This window comes from Cyrtonyx montezumae, unplaced genomic scaffold (assembly GCF_038088225.1).
Source record: "Cyrtonyx montezumae isolate F1298 unplaced genomic scaffold, pur_monq_1.0 scaffold_24, whole genome shotgun sequence".
Taxonomy (NCBI): domain Eukaryota; kingdom Metazoa; phylum Chordata; class Aves; order Galliformes; family Odontophoridae; genus Cyrtonyx; species Cyrtonyx montezumae.
In genome coordinates this window covers 4310905-4331274 of record NW_027071981.1, presented here as the reverse complement: position 1 = coordinate 4331274, position 20370 = coordinate 4310905, and the positions used below count along the sequence as shown (strand labels likewise).

The following is a 20370-nucleotide window of genomic DNA, read 5'->3' as shown; positions in this document are numbered from 1 at the left end:
TGCTCCAGATACTAAGCTCGAAATGACTTTCAGATCCCATTTCCCATGAAACTACAGCTTCTTACCACTTCAAGAAATTTCATCCTCAGCAGTAAAGGCGTACCCGCTAAGCCCAAGCACATTGCCTGCTCCAAAAATACATGCACGCCTTACAACTACTTCTTCACAACTACTTTCTACTGCTTGGCCTCCAGGAGCTGAGGACACACAAGTCTGTACACCAACTCTTGCAGATGCTGCTGTTGGAGGCCATTCTCAGACGAGTCATTGTTGTATCTTAACTGAGATAAAGTTTCTGTCTAGATTTCCTCTTCTAGAGTACGAATCTCATCAAATCTCACTGCTGGGGGAAATTTTCCAATCCTCTTGAACTTTTTTTTAATCACCGTATCAATTTGTAACCTTCTATCAACTCACTAACTGCTGCCACACAGAGGCCCTTCTGAAACATCCTCTGTCGCTGAATAGGCAAAGAGAGAATAAGAATCCCCACTTAGAACCAAGCAAATCCGCTTAGACAATGTATACTTAGTTCTTCCTGAGAGTAAACACTTCTGAGTTATTCATATATTCACCGCTGGCACACAGCCTTTCATGATTTCCAAACCAGGTATTACACAAGCAAATCAGCCAACACACAGACCACAGCTTATTGCTAGATGATAGCACGGAGCAGACAGCACTGCCACAAGCAGCCAGGGCGGTGCGACTGGCCGACACAGCATGTGAATGCTTTGATTTCATTTGTATGCAAAGGAGTGGGGGTGGGGGTCATTTTTTTTTTTTTTTTTTAATAGAGAGCAGATCACCCCATAAAGCCTTCTTCACCAGCACTATATCCAAGCAATTGCCTCAAGCTATAGGGAATATTAAATATTCTGACTGGGTAACAAATACATTATAGACCTACACGGAACCTGGCCGCTGTAATTTCAGAAGATGAGACCTTTGTGGAACTGCTCAGCTAGTTTGGGACCTTTAGAGAAGGAAATAAAACAGGAAACTCTTTAATACGCAAATGGAGATTGGGAGCCAAGGACAATGAGGGAGAGAAGAGTGCTGAGAAGCAGCAGCTTCTCATGGCAGAAGATGGACGTGAAAAGAGCAGAACGGAGAGCACTCCGGCGTGGGTTCTCCTGCAGAACATGAAGCTGCTGGGCACTGCAGGAGGAGAAGCTGGGGAGAGGCAGGGCGTTCACACTGACTGTGGTGAGAAGACAGAGACTGCAGCAAAAGCTTCTCTCAGGAGCTAAAAGAAAACGTGGAGCGAGGACAAAAGGAATCATTCTGGTGGCCTGAAAATATACATCTAAGAAGGAACACTGCTTTCAAGCTATATCACTATGAAGAACTAAAATTTAGGAAAACTGTATGAAAACATACCTGTTCTTTAAGCTACACATGTTGTGTTACTTCTCACTCAGAGGAGGGGAAATTCCAGCATAAAATCCATCACCGAGGGAACATGACCTCCTCCATGAAAATACATCTTTGTCTCACTGAATCTCATTTTGAGCCACGATATTTAATGTGAGAACTGGCCTTCATTTTGCAAAGTGAAATCACACCCAACCAAATATTTGTCACATTTCAGTAAATAACACTTTGAGACACCTTCCATTCTGGGTGTGCTCATGGTAACATTTTCACATTTTGTTATGTAACTCTAGCACCCAGTTTTTTCATCCAAAAACTCCCAACTGCCTGAAATCTTCAGGTAGTGAAGGGAGTAAATTTAACCTCCAAACGGACAGGCCTGCATGGCCCAAGGAAACACAACTTTTCACCAACAGATATCTGCCTTGTTGCCAGATATCTGTATTGCTGACAGCAGGAGCAGCAGTGAGAGCACAACCACCAGCAGCAAAAACTATACAGATAGATCCTAAAAGAGTTAGCTCCTGCTTCACCGAAGAGCTTTGTCAAGGCAGCTTCATGGTTCGACACTTATAAATAGAAGAAATTGCCTCTTGAACACAGAAAGTCATTAGGATCAAACTTTCTTAGTATGAACTTAACCCGGTCAGACCCCTCTATTTCTATTCCTACCCATTTCTATACGTTCTGCAAGTATAAAAGTCAACAGCTCACTTATTGGCTTTGCAATTTCATATAGTCCATTAAGTGACTTAATTTTGCTATCAATAGCACATAATGCAATAAGCAAAATTGCTCATTTGCCTTAGGAAAAATAGTGACATGGTTACATCAGAGGCATCTCTGAGCTGGCAAGGCCTTCCCCAAGGGATATTCAGGAGAGTCAGAAAGCAGAAGAGGGAAAAAGCATGGAGAGAAGGGAGAGGAATGGCAGAGAACACAGGTGCAGTTGTTTCATCTCCTGGCCCGTCAAGACAGACAAAAGAATAATTACAATTACAACTATTCTCTCTCAAACATTCCTCTGCAAGGGAGAAAAGGAAAGAAAAGAACAGCACAAACAATTTAAACAACTGTTCAGTTTTAGACCCTTCGTACCTTTTTAGCTCTGCTGTGGACTGCCTTTCGTGACCACGTTCTCATCTTTGCTGCACCTGATGTAGAGTTGCTGCACCGACTTTGATAAGTTACTGCCAGTGCACACACAGTGCCAAAAACTGAGCCCGACAGACATTCACTTTTGAAGGAATTTATCCCAAACTGGATTCTAATTTTAAAATGTCTCAACTCTTTTGAAGGCACTGATTCAAACATATTTTCTGAGAAACCATACTTAGGCGGTCCCAGAAAATGTTCTAAGCCACATACCATGGAAAAGTTCATATATTATAGCACTTTCTTTTCTTAGATGTCTCCACAAATCAGACAATGCCCAACTTGGATGTAGGACAGTCTGCTCTGAAAAATCAATATAACCTGATAAAAGCCTAAAGCTAAAAACCACTAACGCTCATTTCAGGGTATTTCACTGCATATCAAACTATTGCTCTCAGTGCTCTGTAAGTAAAATACATCCTTGAGGAGCTTGAAGCAGCAACAGTTTGCTTTCGACTCGCAAAGACAGCTCTGTGTCCTCTGCACCGAGGATGACAGATCTCTGATTCAATCTCACTTCCCGGTCAATGCGTTTGGTTTCTTAACATTTCATAAGTGTCCTGCCCAGAAACGTTTACGAGTGAAACTTGATCTACAGTAGAACAAAGGAGATCCATAACACTGTCAAGTCTGGCCAGAGTCCTTGAGGTCGACCTTAGGCTGAGGGCAGCTCCCAGGACTGTGCCTCTTATCATGCCATCAGGGCACTTAAGAGAAAACAACAAGCAGCGTCGTTATCACTCTGACCTCACAGCACCTTACACATGTGAGTTATAAACTCGCATTATCATTCTTGGAAATACATCACATACTGTAAGCACTCCCAGTTTCCCATCTGCCATCTTCCACAATCTCCCAGCCTGTTAATCGTTAACAAAATTGCCATGTTTTCCAAAAGGTAATTTCCCTATAGGTCTGACAAGCACTTAATCTCCATGTCACAGGCATTAATTAATTTTATATATAAAATATAGGTGGAAAGATTATTTTAACTTCAGAATTCAATTAAAATAACTCATTATGTTAATAGGGGTTGATACATCCGTGTTACGCACATGTATTTTTATTCCCTACATACAAGTTAACTTCATCAGTATTAACAGAGATCCTCAGTTCAAGAAGCCTTGAATTTCTATAGATGAAGACCAAGATGCAGAAGAGAGTCGAGTTCACAACAAGTATCCTTACTTGAAGAAAGTGCTTTGAAGGCAAACCATGTTCTCAAGAAGTTCAGTTAGAGGGCTCACATAAAGTAATACAGTCAAAATTATGCTCATGACAACACGTGAAAAACCTTTCAGTACTCCAAAGCAGCTGTGACTCGGTAAAATCTAATTCTCTCTCACATGCCCACTGCAATCCTCCAGGAATACTTACTGGAATTTCTAACCAGTTCCAGAAGCACTGGGCCAGCCTTGGAAGGGCACAAGGCAGTTGAGGGAATGCCATACACAATGTCCCTCAATATCCCACAGCCATGTTACATTTTAGCAACACTCCGCAGTACCATCGGGCAACAAAGCCAGGCCCACGAAATGCGAAATATACGTTAAAATAAATAAATAAACGATGCTCTCATCTCAGAAGGATTCTGCTTATAAGATCTGCAGGTATCTCGGCGAGAAAGCACCTGGGAGCACGTGGCCCCTCACCATGCCCGCAAGCTGGAAAAGCCCCGGGCTTCCCCGCTTTTTCCACCTTTTTCACTCTCTTTTACTCGAGCGCTTGTGCGACTCGTCACCGCTCCTGCTACCTGGAGCGAAGAGAAGCCGAAAAGCCGCGGACGACGCGGGCCGTCCCCGACCTCGCGGCGCCAACTGCCGCGCCCCCTAGCGGCCGCGCCGCGCCCCGCCCCTCCCGCTCGGCCCCGCCCCCGCTGACGTGTGGCCCCGCCCCCGCGGCCGCCCGCCGCCGCCGCGACTTCAGGGCGAGCTCGGCGGCCGCCCCGCGCTTCTCCTTCGCTCCTCCGCTGGCCGCACGGTGCTCGGCCACCCCGCTTTATTTCCCCCCCACACCACTACCGGCGGGATTACGGCGGCCGCCTCTTCGCAGCCAGCGTTCAGCCCGCGCCCCGCAGGTAAGTGCGGCTCCGCGGGACTTGCGCGGGTCGGAGCGCGGGGTGAACGAGGAGGAGGAAGGGGCACAACGCGTGGCAGCGATGCCCGCAGCCCTCGCGCTCCTTCCCTACTTGCCGTCAACTTTTGTGCGGCTCCCCGAGCTCCCCGCCCGGTGCTAGAGCTGCGCGTTTTCTCTCGGAGCTGCTTTCTGCCCCCGGGGGCTTTTATTCCCCCCCACCCCCCGCTGCCCGTTTGTCGGCACCGAGGCAGAAAATGAGCGGTCTGAAAGCGACGATCCGTTCCCCCGATTCCCTTAGCGCCCAAATACGCGCTGCCCGAAAAGAGACCGAAGCATCGCTTTGCTCCCCGCTCACCCCAGCCCTTAATGAACATTTCTTCAGATTAGCGAAAAAAAAAAAAAGAGAGCGTTTGTGGAGCCGAGCGTGCGAAGGGAGAGAGAAAAGGGGGGGAACGATGATGTGCTGCGAAACGCACAGATGTGGACGCGCTGAGCTCCGCGCACAGCTGTGTGCTGCCTGCCCTTCCTACGGCCGAAACCCGTTACCTTAAAATCGCCCTTTTCCCCCCATCCCCACGCTGCTCCCCCAGCTTTTCCATTTTCTCCACTCCCACGAAGCCGGGATGTGACTGTATTCTTTTCCCCTGCTTCGGCGTGCGGTCACACGTCGCTTCTCCCTTCCTTTCTTGCTGCATTCGCAGCGTTTAATTCAAACCGGGGGAAGGAGCAGATGGATAAATGCCATAGTTAATACGACCACCGCGGGAAATAAGATTCCGTAAAGTCCCAGAAAAGAGTGGTTTATTTTATTTTCTTTTAATTCCCCCGCTGGAGGCCGCCTCTGCTTTTCTCAACAGGAGACTTTATTGTAATTAAAGCAGAGAGAACTGGACCTCAGCAAAGCCCTGTGCCTGGTGGCTCTTAGCAGCGCCGTTTTGCAGCGTGTACCACCCCCCAGTGGGCAAAAAAACTGTAGTAAACTCGCAGCCAAGCTTTCATCCCTGGGAATCAAATGCGATGCGCACGTTTCGCGGTGAGAATCAAATAAAGGTGCATCTGAGGGGCTCTGGGTTTTCGTTTTCCCTTTCTGAGCGGTAGAGCGTTGCTGGAGTTTACAAACTTTGCACTGCTGATTTTTTTTTTTTTTTTTTCTGAGCGCCTGCAGTGGGTGGATGGCCATCTTTGTCTCCTTCCAGCAGGAAGCCTGCCTGCTAATGGCCAGGGAGCGCTCGAGGTTTGCTTTAATCACCTCGAGGCATGAGAGGCAGCTCAGGAGAATTAATACGTTGAATGCTTACGTTTATTTTTAATAAGAGGCCCTGGTACAGGCAAGCCGAGCCCACCGTGGGCATGGTGCAGCTGCACGGACTGAAGCAGCCCCGCAGCTTGTCAAGTTTTCTGATCCGAGGACTAAATTCAGTCGTCGGTAGGCAGGCAAACAAAAGGGGAGAAAAACCAAGCGACAGCAGCTGCATGCGGTATTTCAGTGATGTTTTGGATATGCTTAATGCTTTGCGCTAGGGACTCCATACGGGGTATAACTCCACCTAAATTTGTCCGACAGAGAAAACCAGTGATTTCCCTTGGAAGCCGAGCAGCATTTGCTGTCTGTAATCTCATTGCAAGCACCTCACCCCTAGAGCAGCTCCCAGAGAGAGCCCAGCAGCAGTCCCTGGCCCAGCTGGGTAAGCGCTGCGATGCAGAGCACTGTCCTCCCCCTCCCCGGGCCGTGGCAGCAGGCAGGCCCCGTGGGGCACAGCCATACTCTGGGGCTCTTCAACCTAACATCCTCAAAGCCAGAAAAGGTTTTAAAAGTGAACTTCAGAAAGCGACTGCTGAACCACTCGTCGGCAATCTCCCTCCTCTGCTGCAGACACTGCCCAGGCTCACCTTTGGCATGAAGTCCAACTTCCATTGCAGCCCATTTCAGAGTCAGACTCAATCACATCAGAGGGAAGAAGGCATTAGAATTGTCATTTTTTAAGACACTTGAGAACTAGAAGGACAAAGGTAATATTATGTTCAACTACCACACAAGAAGGAGCGATTAGCAAAAAAAGACAAATAAAACCTTATTGAACAAACAGGAAAAAATAAAGCCAATCTCAGCAAAACTCAGGGACCTAGAGAGCTCACTCTCACTTCAATGAAAACCTCTGCATTCTTTAGCCCTCAAAAAGTCAAGCAGAGGACCTTCTGCTCGCCTCGCTCTGAACAAAGGAGTGGGGCACCTTCCTGAAATATGATGATCGTGGAAATTTCAGCTCCTAGACAGGGTGCTTAGAAAGCATTTTGCTGTCACTATCAACTAAGTCTGAATAATACACTTTAAAAAAAACCAACCCCAAAGCATGTACCTTTTAAAGGACAGATTAGCACCGTGGAACTTGTGTTGAAAACTTGGTGAAGCTGTTTGAGAATGAGCTGTGACCTCTGAGAGCTGACCTGGCAGTGGATGGCTCCAGCAGTGTTTCAGGTGCATTGTATGTTTCTGATGCATTCCAGATTAAAAACAAGTACGGAGGTAATTCTGCAATCTCAGGACACGGGTTAAGCTGCATCGTTAGGCTTGTCAAATGTGCCTTTTCTAATACTGACTTCAAGTAACTCTTGTCCCTTGCAACCTACAATGCTGGATGAAAGTTGTTCCTTGGTCCTGTTATGTCAGGGTTTAGCAGCCAGCTCCTGGCAATCCCAGCGGCACGTGGAAATTAAAGTAAGCCCCGTGGGACCTGAAATGCCAGGCCTGGGCTTTATTCTGCTGTTATCATATCTTGGAAAGAAGAAATCTCTCAGGCACAGGTTTTTTTCCCATCTTTTCTAACTTTTGGGGGCTTTTTTTTTTTTTCCCCAAGGCAGTGCAGCTGGATACCACGTGTTCCTATAAATACCATGTACTTTGGTAATTTTTTCTTACACGGTGCAAATTGCTTTTACCATTTCAAAATGAGCTGTAGCCTGGCGATAAGTATGGGTGCAGGGCCAGGCATTCCCGCTATCTGTAACGCGGCTGCCTGCACAATGTCCCAGGAAAAGTAATTTAATCGTGCAGCTCAGCGAAGTTCATGAAAATATTCAGCTCTGAATAAAGATAAGCACAAAAGCTGCCATTCGGCTGCTCTGTCGTTACTTTTGTTACCAAAAAAAAACGTCATTTAAAAATGAATTTTAGCATCCACTCTCTCAAATCCATCTTTTTCTGCTCTGCTCGAAATTAATGGCTCCTTTGAGAGCCATGTGCCCATGAAGCCTCCCGGGCTGCTGCTGCGGGGAACTGGACACCCAGCGGGTCCCCTCTGCTTTCATCCGCGCTGGGATGGGAGGAGGGCTGGAGCAGGGCAGCAGGATTCCCTTCTCTGCAGACCGATCGCTGGAGCCTTTGATATGCAAAAACATTGTTTTCAGCTGTGGCTCCAGATATAAAAGGGAAGTGCAAGATATCAAACAATCAGAACCTGGAGAAAACTATTCTGCCTTCAGAAAAGGGCGTGGGGGGTATGGTCTTAATCCACATTTTTGAAACAGTATCATCTTCTCCAAAGAGACCTGCTTTTATTTTTCTCCCTTGTTTTTTTATGTAATTTTGAGAGGAGGGATAAAAAAAATTCCAAGAACTTAATGAGCTTTAGTGCTTTCATTTTAATCCTACACATTACCGCTATTATAATGGCAGCAATAAGCAAAGGGCTGACTATCAGCCGGGGCAAGGAGGAAACTCTTTATATGCTGGAAAGGTAAAGCAAATGCACTTACTTTCTCGTGTCTGTGGGCACACTAGAGACTGTTTTGATAAATAGTAACATGGCTTTTTTTGTTGTTTTTTTTTACAGCCTACTTAACAGCTCTAAAAGTTCTGAGGGACAATTTATGAGATTATTTCTTTTTTCAAGTTCTTAAGAGTCGCTGAAGCCTTCAGAGGCCTACTTAACAAATTCATGTTTCCTCTTTCACCACCCAACTTCCAGAAAGCGCCCTCTGTCACAACTTCACGTTAGTTCCTACAAGACGTTATTCTTAAAGCAACTCTTTTATTTCCAAATTTTAGGAACAGATCCTCGACTTAAGTTTCCACAACCACTCGAGGGATACAGACCAAGGAAACTGGATGCTGCTTAATCTCAAAGAATGTGAAGCTTTTTTTTGTTGTTGTTGTTCCATTTTCTAATACTGACTGCATATATTAACCAATCCCTAAAAAAAAAAAAAAACATGTATTCCTTCATAGTCCAAAAGAGAATCTCAGTTCTACTAAAACTTGCAGAATATCTTTCAGTACTTAAATTCTGCCAATCTTACAGCGAGCACATCTCTCGTTTTCATTTACCATTTTCATTACACAACTGCTGAAACAGGGTGAAAAACAAACAGAAAACCAACCCTCAGATGAGCATAAAAGCAGCTTGAGGAGAGCAAAGGCTTTCCTGTTCCCTCACGGAACAGTCACACCATCCATCGCAAAAGTGGGTTTTGTTTTTTTCCTTTTCAAATGCTCATCTATATGCCATTGAAGAGGAGAAGCATTGTTTGGTCTACGTAAATAATTTTGTGTCAGTGCAAATCTGCTGCTGCCACAGGAGTAGAACCTCCTGCACGCATGAAGACTTTGTGATGCCTGCTTCCAATTAGAGAAGAGTCTTAAAGCACAGACTGGTTTTGTTTAGCTTTGTTATTTTATGATGGACCAGAAGCAGCTCCAGCTATGCCCATGTGAAGGGAGCTAAACAAGCCTTGTTCAGCCTGCTGTTTCTCCAGGACTCTTCAGTGCTGAGGACCACACTCAGTACCGAAGTTTTGATTTCAGACTTAACCACTGATATTTCAGATGGATACTGCCTACATGCACTCAGGGAACAGAGATTCAGTATCTCACTGGATACTTTCTGCCCATAAAAATAGCCAAATAGTTCCTCAAGTAATAAGAAAAGCCAATGTTATTTTTAATGAGAAAAATCAAATTAATAAAATGTCAATCTAAATAGTGATTGCACTGAGCAAAATGACAAATACAATAGCTTACAAGTTCAGACAGCTTGGCATCCTGAGCACATTTTAGGGAGAAAACCCACATGCCTCCATTTTCAGGAAGCTGATGCAGGTGACTACTAGCTAGTCCACATTGCAGAAACAGCAGGATGCAAATGTTAAACATAATTCACTATTTAAGGGAAAACTTTTCCTCTTTCATCCAATAAGTACTGAACAGTAATTAACTCATTTTGAATTTAATACCAGAGCGAGGTCCGTGATCTACTTCTGTTTGCCAGAAACAAAAAGCAAGCAACCACATTACCTCCTCCCATGGCAGGACTGCCGTTTGTCCTCAAGCAGGAAACATCATTTGCAAAGATTCTGGTGCTGTCTGTTAATGCACAGTGACTTCATTTGCTGCTGGAAGGAGGGATAAGATTTGTTCCAGCAAAATGGCAACCGTGTGAGACTGAACAGCAAAAGCTGTTTCTAAGCATCCTTGTGTTTTGCTGAAATACTGATACAGTGGGATAAAACGATGTGCTGATTGTGTACAGTAAGCACAGCATGATTTATGTAGGAACAGAATACAGCTGAATACTAGCGTCGACCAGCTGTTATTAATTACAATTTCTTCTGTTTGTTTTTACTTTTACAGGAAATTAAGAGCTCACAGAAAGCTTCAAAGAGGAGTTTTCTGGAAGGGAAATAATACTTTGGTGTCTTTTTATGAAGACCACCTGAATTGTGTGACATTCCTACAGTCGTGACCTGCCTTCAGCGTGCAGCACAGGGGGAATTCTTTCCTGCATTACAAATTGGGAAGAAGTGTTAATAGTGAGTGCTGGAAAATGGTCCTCTCTGAGAGGTGTGGATGTATCAGGATGTAGCTGCTGTACAAAGTTTATCCTTGGATAATTCTGCACAGAGATAAACCTCCATCGCTGACCTCCTGAAGAGGCGATCCTTGTTCAGGCCCCAGCATAATGAATAGTTTCCATCACAAGGCGCTCAAGCTCCAACCTCCCAACTACAGCATCCCACAAAAGAGCTTGTACAAGTTACAAAGAAACTAATTCTTGTTAAAGGCATTAAATCAAACAAAAGAGGCTCTCCATTCACAGACTTTACGCGAGAACAGAAACAGAAGGAAGTCGAAGCTTTTCTGCTCCTCTGCCGGTGTGCTTACATACCATGGTAAATCTTTGTTGGGTTGCCCCCGGAGCATAGTGCCTGGAAGCGAGCACCACCAGGAAGGGGCGGCTGAGGGAGAAGCCGTCCATGGAGTGAAGGATAAGAGCAAGAGAGGAATCTGTTTGCTGGATATCCTCAAGCACAAAATTTACCTTTAAATACGGTAGGATCAATATTAATTTATTTTCCTTTTCATGCCTCGGAGAATAAAGTTCAATTAATGTATGAACCCGCAAGAGAAAGGGTCATGGCACTGCTTAATGCATAGGGGCATCTTACAGAAGTTTTCGCCACCCTAATTACAATGGTAATTGAATTATGTTGTCTTAAAAGCTATAAAAATGCTAATTACCTGAGCTCAGTGTACAAACACGCAACCAGTGCAAAGTACGATTTCAGTCTCAAGAGTTAATTTATATTATCCCACCCTGCACAGTATGAACTAATAAGATGTGAAAATGTGGTTAAACCTGCCAAATAGTCTCTTATTAGTGTACTGCTTAGCAAGAAGACTTTTGAGAATGACAAATATTTAAACATGAAATTAACCATGTAATGAAATATTACATCCAGTCAACTAGAAAGCCACAGCTCTGACAGCTCTGTTGGCTGGTAAGCTGTGCGCCAATTGTTACATTCACCTTTCTAAACATTCCAGCCTGAAAAACAGGAAGAGTAAGCTGCAGTATTTGTAAAACGCACCATGTGGTGTTAAGTTCTCAGAAAAACTTCAAAAAAAAAAGTCTTCAGCTGGTCTTTGTTCTCTTGTCTGCATTATTTTGTACTGTGCCATTAGGACTTTCTCGAACCTCCAGAATAGCTACCACTGAACTTCTGGGTTTGGTAAGGGTTTTATAGTTCACTTAAGGGCTTCTAGGTAGTTAGCTGGCTTAGGAATTACTTCTTATCTTTCAGATATAGAATGATTTACTTTGAACTCTGGTCTGACTTCAGCTGTGCACTTATCTGGTATCTGTGAACAAAGACTGCTTCTACATATGAAATGGGGAGGAATCCCCAAAAAGGAGCCTTCTTGGTTAAACAAAACCATTCACAGATCAGACGTGCCCAGTTATATAATCCTAAATTACTGCTCAGAGTAGTCTGTTAACTTAACTGAACTAGTAAAAGCAGAAGTATTATTAATGATGTATGTAGAAAACAAACCTGAATTATTGTTTAATACATCTACATCAGATGTCTTCTGAATGCTGAAGTTGAATTTTCACTGCAGTTTCTTCACTGATGACCTGAATAATTCTGTTTGTTTGTTTGTAGATTTTGAATATCAGAACTGTATACAGATCTCATCATTCCTGACCATGATTACTGTACCCTGGAGCGTCTTCCTAATTTGGACTAAAATAGGGCTGTTACTTGACATGGCACCTTACTCAGTCACTGCCAAATCGTGCCCATCAGTATGTCGCTGTGATGTGGGTTTCATATATTGTAACGACCGCGATTTGACATCTATTCCTACAGGAATCCCAGAGGATGCTACTAACCTCTTCCTTCAGAACAATCAAATAAATAATGCTGGGATTCCTTCAGAACTGAAGAACTTGCGTCGGGTGGAAAGAATATTTTTATACCACAACAGCCTGGATGAATTCCCCACTAACCTCCCTAAGTATGTCAAAGAACTGCATTTGCAGGAGAATAATATAAGGACCATCACTTACGATTCACTTTCACAAATTCCTTATCTGGAAGAACTGCATTTGGATGATAATTCTGTTTCCGCTGTTAGCATTGAAGATGGAGCTTTTAGGGACAACATCTATCTCAGACTTCTTTTTCTCTCTCGAAATCACCTTAGCACCATTCCCTGGGGTTTGCCTAAAACAATAGAAGAGCTACGCTTGGATGATAATCGTATTTCCACTATTTCAGAGCTGTCCCTTCAAGACCTTACAAATCTAAAACGCCTTGTTCTAGATGGAAATCTTCTAAATAACCACGGATTAGGAGACAAGGTCTTCATGAATCTAGTCAATCTTACAGAACTATCATTGGTTCGCAATTCACTTACAGCTGCACCAGTAAATTTGCCAGGAACAAACCTAAGGAAGCTTTATCTTCAAGAAAACCATATCAATCACGTGCCACCCAATGCTTTCTCTTACTTGAGGCAGTTGTATCGACTAGATATGTCCAATAACAATCTCAGCAATTTACCTCAGGGTGTCTTTGATGACCTGGACAACATAACTCAGCTGTTCCTTCGCAACAACCCGTGGCACTGTGGGTGCAAAATGAAGTGGGTTCGTGACTGGTTGCAGTCGTTGCCTTTGAAAGTGAACGTACGTGGGCTGATGTGCCAGGCGCCGGAAAAAGTGCGCGGAATGGCTATCAAAGACCTCAACGCAGAACTGTTTGACTGCAAGGATGACATGAGCACCATCCAAATCACTACTGCAGTACCCAACACACTGTACCCAGCCCAGGGACACTGGCCGGTGTCTGTGACCAAACAACCAGACATCAAGACACCCAACCTAAACAAAAACTACAGAACCACGGCCAGCCCAGTACGCAAGATCATTACAATATTTGTGAAATCGGTGAGCACAGAGACCATCCACATCTCCTGGAAAGTTGCGCTGCCGATGACGGCCTTACGGCTCAGCTGGCTCAAGATGGGCCACAGCCCTGCCTTTGGATCTATAACTGAAACCATTGTGACAGGGGACAGAAGTGACTACCTGCTTACAGCACTCGAACCAGAGTCGCCCTACCGCGTGTGCATGGTCCCCATGGAAACCAGCAACATCTATCTCTCTGATGAGACACCTGAATGCATTGAGACCGAGACAGCTCCCCTCAAGATGTACAACCCGACAACCACGCTCAACCGGGAGCAGGAAAAGGAGCCCTACAAGAACTCCAGCGTGCCCCTGGCTGCCATCATCGGTGGTGCGGTGGCACTGGTGGCCCTGGCACTTCTGGCCCTGGTGTGCTGGTACGTCCACAGGAACGGGGCCCTCTTCTCCCGGCACTGCGCCTACAGCAAGGGACGCAGGAGGAAGGATGACTATGCTGAGGCGGGCACCAAGAAGGACAACTCCATTCTAGAAATCAGGGAGACTTCTTTTCAGATGATACCCATCACCACCGACCAGGTGTCCAAGGAGGAGTTTGTAATACACACCATTTTCCCCCCTAATGGCATGAATCTTTATAAGAACAGCCACAGTGAAAGCAGTAGTAACAGGAGCTACAGAGACAGTGGTATTCCAGATTCAGATCATTCACACTCATGATACTGAAGGACATGAAAGACTGGTTTGGTTTGGGTTGGTTTGTTGTTTGTTTGGTTTTTGTTTTTTATTAAAAAAATAAATGAGGAAAGACTGACTTTTAACGGTTGCTGTTCTACTGCAAAACACTGGATTAAAGACTGACAAAGCAATGTACTGTACATTTGCCATATAATTTATATTTAAGAACTTTTTATTAAAAGTTTCAAATTTCAGGCTACTGCTGCGATTAATGTAGTGGGGATACCTGACCACAATTCTATATTTTAGTATTTTTTAGTAATTTGTACTGTATTTTCCTTGCTAATATTGAAGTTACAGACCATTTAACTTTTGTGTTCTACTGAGTAAGATGACTTGTTGACTGTGAAAGTGAATTTTCTTGCCGTGTCGAGCAGTCAGAACATTCATCTGAGATCCTTGTAAGTGTAAGCACAGGCCATTTTTCACTTTGGTATTAATAAAATAATGTTAAACCTGGCAAATCAAGAAGACCAAGAAGTGGTTGCAAAAACTCACAGAACTTAAATGTTGGGTATATTAAATCTGTAAACCACGACAATATTCAATAAACAAAAAATGTGTGTAGTAATGGGCAATATCAGCTGTCTGGATATATATCCATCCAACAATGATGAAATCCAGTCTAAAAAGAAAATAATCAAATAGATTACGTGCATGAGATTGAAACTGTTGGCATGTGTTAAGAAAACACTGACCCTTGGAAGGAAGCGTTAACAACATTCCTAACAAGGAATTTCAAAGAAATGCACTGGGCTCCAGTAACCAAGGGGTAGATAGGGTGTAATGGAAGATTTCTGTTTCTCAACACCAGTGGTCTGTTCGTTAGAGAGAAAATGGTGATGGATGGCCACAGGCGTTTAGAAGACAGTGGCAGGGAGACAGGGAAAACGCTGAGCAACAGTTATTTAGCAGAAGGGCTAGAAGTACAGTTTAATATGGAAAACAAACAGGACAAAAAGCAGGCAATGCAAGCAGCGCCTCATAAATTTTAGTTACGCAGGTAAAAAAAATTGGGGAATACAGCTATTTTAAAGCATATACTCAAACAGTATGTAGGTATGCATTAACTGCCATTACAGTCAGGAATACTGCCCATTACTGTCACAGTTTTCCAGAAATTCCTTGCTGAATCTGTAAAGTAACGTTTCTTTCTGCCTTCCTGCTGAACTATACGCTATTTCATGTTTCAACCCCGAGCCACACTTTGTTGCCATAATCATTTGTCTTTTCAACTAAAACCAAAGTGCATTGTACGCCCTTTGGCCAGTCTTGTATGTGCCTTGATCCAACACTACGTGTACCAAGTTTTTTAAAACAAAACAAAAAAACCTAAAAAAATAATAATAAAATACCCACTTTTTCGTACGTAACTTAAATATGAAAGACACTGGTTTCATTGATGAATAAAGTTGAAAAATCAGTAGAATAACACCACACATCTGAGGTGTACTGGCAAGAAAGCTACTCAGAAGCTACTACTTTTCAGGTCCTGAGTTTCACCTTTTTCTTTGTACAGTATGGGATCACACTCCTGGGTTTCTGTATTGTTAGAACTTGTTCTCAAAGTAATTACCAACTTCCAATCATATCAGCAATAAAAGGAAAGGAAATCACAGTTACAGCTCTCTCAGATCTCTTTCAACAAAACCACCAATTAAAAGCTAGAGAGACATACAAATACTTAATATTTTGGACATTATTTTGGACAGGAAAGAATGTATATCAAATGCCTTTCAATTTTCAGAGTATTTTAGCAGTGCTTAGCTTCTCCATTTCTCCAGGAGTAGTAAAGGATGGAAGCTGACAGGAAGAAACTACAGGAGACGCCAGTACTGATGGTTTCAGCAGTCACTCAACAAATTACTCCTGCCAGAGGTCCATCTGCTGACGCCAAGTTGCCAGCAACAGACAGCTCATCTCAGCCTCATTTACCAGATGTGACCAGAGAAGTCCCTCTCCAAACCCTCCATGCCACAGTTTCCAGTTTTTTGGAAGTGGAGGACCGGCTCTGCTGACCTCACACCGTCCCACCTCTGCTTTATGTGGAACACTGGCTGGATCCACAGTGCCATTGTACTGGGGGCACACGATGCTGAACAGCTCTGTGCAGTGCTGGGAGACATACTCAGCAGGACTAGTCTGCTCTATTTTCTCATCAGGTACAAATCTGAAGGGTGAGAAAGCCAAGACTAAGCATGTGGAGACTCATTTTGTTCTGGAAAACCAATCCAGAGAAGAAGGGCCTGCTTTTCTTCATGCAAACTAGCACACTGGGACTCTTATGTCTAAGATGCATTTAATGGCTGGTTCACTGGCAACAGATTCCTAGTTCTTTGCCATCAGCTCTCCAATAGCAAAATTAAAAAGGTTTTAGTGCATTTTCAAGCTGTCAATATGAAAACCTCTTGTAGCCGACCCAAAACGTGTGTTGTGGAGAGGATAAAAGAAAACCCCGTGAATACTTTTTCCTGTGCCTCTCCTGGGGTCAGCTAGAGACAGCTTAGTAACACTGCACACCATCTACCTGCACTTCTCAGGTGATTCCACACAGACATCCTTCGGGCTAGAAGAAGTTGCCATTTGAAGAGATAGCTGCATGTCATTCTTAATTATAAGGACTTCTCTTATAAAACATATGTAGTATGGGACAGGAATACGCAAATCCAGAGCAACTTCAGCAAGCTGGCCCGAGTTGTTCCAGGTTTACCTCCACCAGAAATCAGATGAGAACCTGGAGAAACTATGCCACGCTTTATGGAAAAGCAGACCAGATCTGCAGGCAGAGCTGGTATCTTCCTACAGCAGCTGCTGTCAATGGAAAAACATGGCACATCTACGCATATGAGATCTTCCTCAAGTTCTATGCCAACCTTTAGCAAACACGCATAATATGAAGCTGTGTTAATTTGGCAAGTGAAAGATTCATTTCAAACTAGAGCCTGTATTTTTCCTTCCGATATTTACACATGTTTCTGCTGCTTGTCATGACCATCTCTCAAGACTCCTCTACTTAACATAACACTCCAATTACAGCATGCAGTACACTCCAGCACCAGTACAGACATCCATTCGTCCATTCCATTAGACAGCTGTACATTCAGACAAGCCAGATTACTTCATTGAGCAGTAGACTCATTTATCAAAATAAAATTAGCCCACATTACATTTATCTCAACTTTTAAAATCCATGTTATTTCAGTGTGCTGTTAAATATTCAGAGGAAGAAGCGAAATACTTTTCAACACAGCCTACACTCCTGTTCAGAATTAACTTAATCAGCATCTTCCATGTTAAAACACTATGTCCAATACTTCCATGTTAAAACACTATGCACAATATCTTTCACATGCCCTGTTATTGCCCCCTTTCTTGATTCATACCGCTATCCTCAGTTTCTCAGTTCTGTTTTATCCTGAAAGCTGACACCAAAAAAAAAAGCAGGAACTTTGGAAGCCATATTCATTTTGTCTCATCTCAGTAACTCCCGTAACTACCTTTGCTTCATTTTGAAGCTATTACTTCCTAACTCTGTACAACAGCCTGAAACACAGCAACTGCTGGGGTCTGGGGTTGCCTTTTTAGTTTTGGTTGTTGTTTTTTTTTCCTGGCTTTAACAGTACCTTTTTCCTGGCTTTAACAGTACCACAATCAAAGCATTATGGGTTTGGAACACCATTACCAATTCTTCTAATGCTCTAGCTAGCTTGCAAGCTATATTGTGCCAATGCTGTATATATTGTATAGAGCAGCAAATGCAATAAAGCAAGAATGAAAGTAATAAACAAAGCCTTATTTGCTATGAAAATAATTCATTGATGATATAACACAATGAGCACATTGATATAGATTTCTGCCTTAAATAAAAGGATATCATTTTGCATGTTCGTCTGTGACTGCAGTTGGACAACATCTTGGAACCTGGACTGGCAAATGCCACCTACCTCTACTTCTCCAAACCAGATCTGCTTTGGTTTTGGATGGAGCCATCACTCGCTTGGATAATATCCTCCACTTTCAAACCAGCTTAACCTTACTTTCAAATTCACAGAGGCATGCTCACCACAAGAGTCTTTCAGGATCACCCTGGGAATGAGCTGTGTTTAATTAACTGTTTCCTAAGTGTCACCACAACAACAAGCTTCAAGCCACAAGCCAGAGCTTACCACATCTGCAGTTTATACAGAGCATCAAGTGACACCGTAACTGGGGAGTTTCCTCTTCCACATCATCCAGCAGTGGTTCATCACAAAGAAAGATGATTGACTGAATCCAGGCATGAAAATTTTATGCTTTACAGCCTAATAGACTTGTAAATGAATTTAATTTGGGGGATGCTGAAGGAGCTCTCGCCTCAACCCTAACAATCAGATTAGAGCTGTTTCAAACCCTCTGAAGATATAACTGTGTATCGGGCTAGACACATAATCTTTTTTTGTCAACATGCACACTGAATGTATTCTCAATAGTAAGCCATCAGATTGTTTCCTGATCCTCATAAAAATGCAGTCAAAAACAACATGTCCCTCAGTAAAACAGCTGCACAGCACCTAATTCAAAGCAACCCTCACATGCCCTTTACCAGCATCCACCAGGATGATGGTTTTCCTGCAGCTTTAATGATTCCTGGGGAACATTCATACCCCATGTGGCAACCAAAGCACTTCAACAATATGAATGCGGGGACAAATAACAGTTCTTCGGCAGCTGCTGGGATCGTCAGGGGTCCAAGGCACAAGCAGCCAGCAACTCCATTCCCCTTCCAAGGAGGAGATGGCAAGGGCCAGCAGTAGACCAGCAGTGCAGCGCTGCAGCATCCTACCACTCCATGCACATCTCTATTTAAGCAAAGGTTCGTCAGAAGCTACCTCCAAAACCCAAAGAACAGGATTTCAGAACCAAAGTTTATCAGCAGACTTCCATCACTTCTTGCTGCCTCTTTGTTTAGGATGAAAACACAACAGAGTTGTGGTATAAAACCTCCTGAGACCGCTAACACCACCAAGAGCTGAAAACACTTTTTGAAACCTGAATCCAGACCTTTCAGCTTAGCAGGAGCACTCATAAATAAGTTATAAAAATAGAAGTGTCTTAATAGGGCTAATTAAATAATCTGACTTGTTGAAGTGGGCTGATAGCATCCATACGGGCTGATGCTCTGTCCTGAGCAGCCCTCTTAAGACCCCAAACCAAGGAGCAGGTCAGAGCCGAGTGCTCACCCGTGCTCCTGCCCTGTGTGGCACTTAAGCAGTGCCTATCTATAGCCACAGCCGTGGAGGGTCTGCTCTTGAAACCAAGGGGCTCCCCCTTGGTCTGAAATCACTAGGTACAGGAGCATCGTTTACAGGATTTAATTACGCACACATTAGGCATAGCTGAACCTTTTCATTTAAGCTAAATATTTTTAAGGATCTGTAGGATCAGAAATACACATCCCATTCATGGAATACCCTTTCCTCCATTGGGCTTTGTCTCTGATAAAAGCCCACCTGGCAACTGAACTTGCATGTGAAAGCAGGTGTTTGCTGGGGGCTGGGGATTCCTTTTGTGTGGGAGCAGTTTTTTGGTGCGTTCTTTTCTTTTGCTTTGGTTGACTTCATTTTCTTAACTGGCATAACTAATTTCACTCTCAATCTTTCAGTTTAATTGGACATCAAAGTGAACTGTTTGATAGTTTCAGTTTAACATTTATAACACACCAGTGCATGCATACTTGGGGTGGTGAGGGAAGGTTAAATAACACCCCACAATTTTGAGATCCCAGCTCTTATAACAATGCTTTTCAGCCTTTTAACTGTTGTTTTGCCATAAAGGATTTAGGAAGCCACTGTGTAACTCTTACTCCATTAGTACATGCAACACCCAAGACTTCATCCCTTTTAGACAGCTCATAGTATATGCTCATCCCCCATGTCAATTAACAACATTAATTAACAGCGTTAATCAGATACAGAAGTTATTTGCACTGGACTCCTCCAGTAAGAAACCAACTGCAAGCAGCTTATTTTTGTATCCTGAAGTTTAAACAGCACACAGCAGTGTGGACACCTACACCATCTCCAATGGGTCGCCGTTTGTTTACCTGGTGTCAGTGATCTTCACAAATAAGCACTGAGGACACTTCTTTCTGAAGGGAACAGGAGCTCATTAACAGAGGGAAAGCAAAATCCTAGGGAAGTGCTAACCCAGTGAGTAAACACAATTCTAGGGCATTAGCTGATCATGCTGAGCCTCTGTGCCTAATGTCTGAAAAGCATTCATTTTACTGTCACAGCACTTTAATGGACGTTACCTATCCTGTCCACCAATAACCTTT

The 20370-nt window shown here is 43.6% G+C and overlaps 2 protein-coding genes across 5 annotated transcripts in view; one reads left to right on the top strand and one right to left on the bottom strand.

Moving 5' to 3' along the window:
• MACROD2 (mono-ADP ribosylhydrolase 2) overlaps window positions 1-20370 on the bottom strand; it is an 840242-nt gene that overhangs the window by 729756 nt on the left and 90116 nt on the right. The window lies entirely within an intron of this gene.
• On the top strand, window positions 4547-15422 carry FLRT3 (fibronectin leucine rich transmembrane protein 3). 3 transcript variants are annotated; one of them, XM_065739541.1, is made up of 3 exons: window positions 4547-4609; window positions 10235-10933; window positions 12049-15422. In XM_065739541.1, the coding sequence occupies exon 3, from the start codon at window positions 12093-12095 to the stop codon at window positions 14034-14036; it is 1944 nt and encodes a 647-aa protein (XP_065595613.1). In that variant the 5' UTR covers window positions 4547-4609; window positions 10235-10933; window positions 12049-12092; the 3' UTR covers window positions 14037-15422. The 3 variants fall into 3 exon arrangements, with proteins under 3 accessions (XP_065595613.1, XP_065595615.1, XP_065595616.1); XM_065739543.1 differs by lacking the exon at window positions 4547-4609 and adding an exon at window positions 6974-7132; XM_065739544.1 differs by lacking the exon at window positions 4547-4609 and adding an exon at window positions 10115-10132.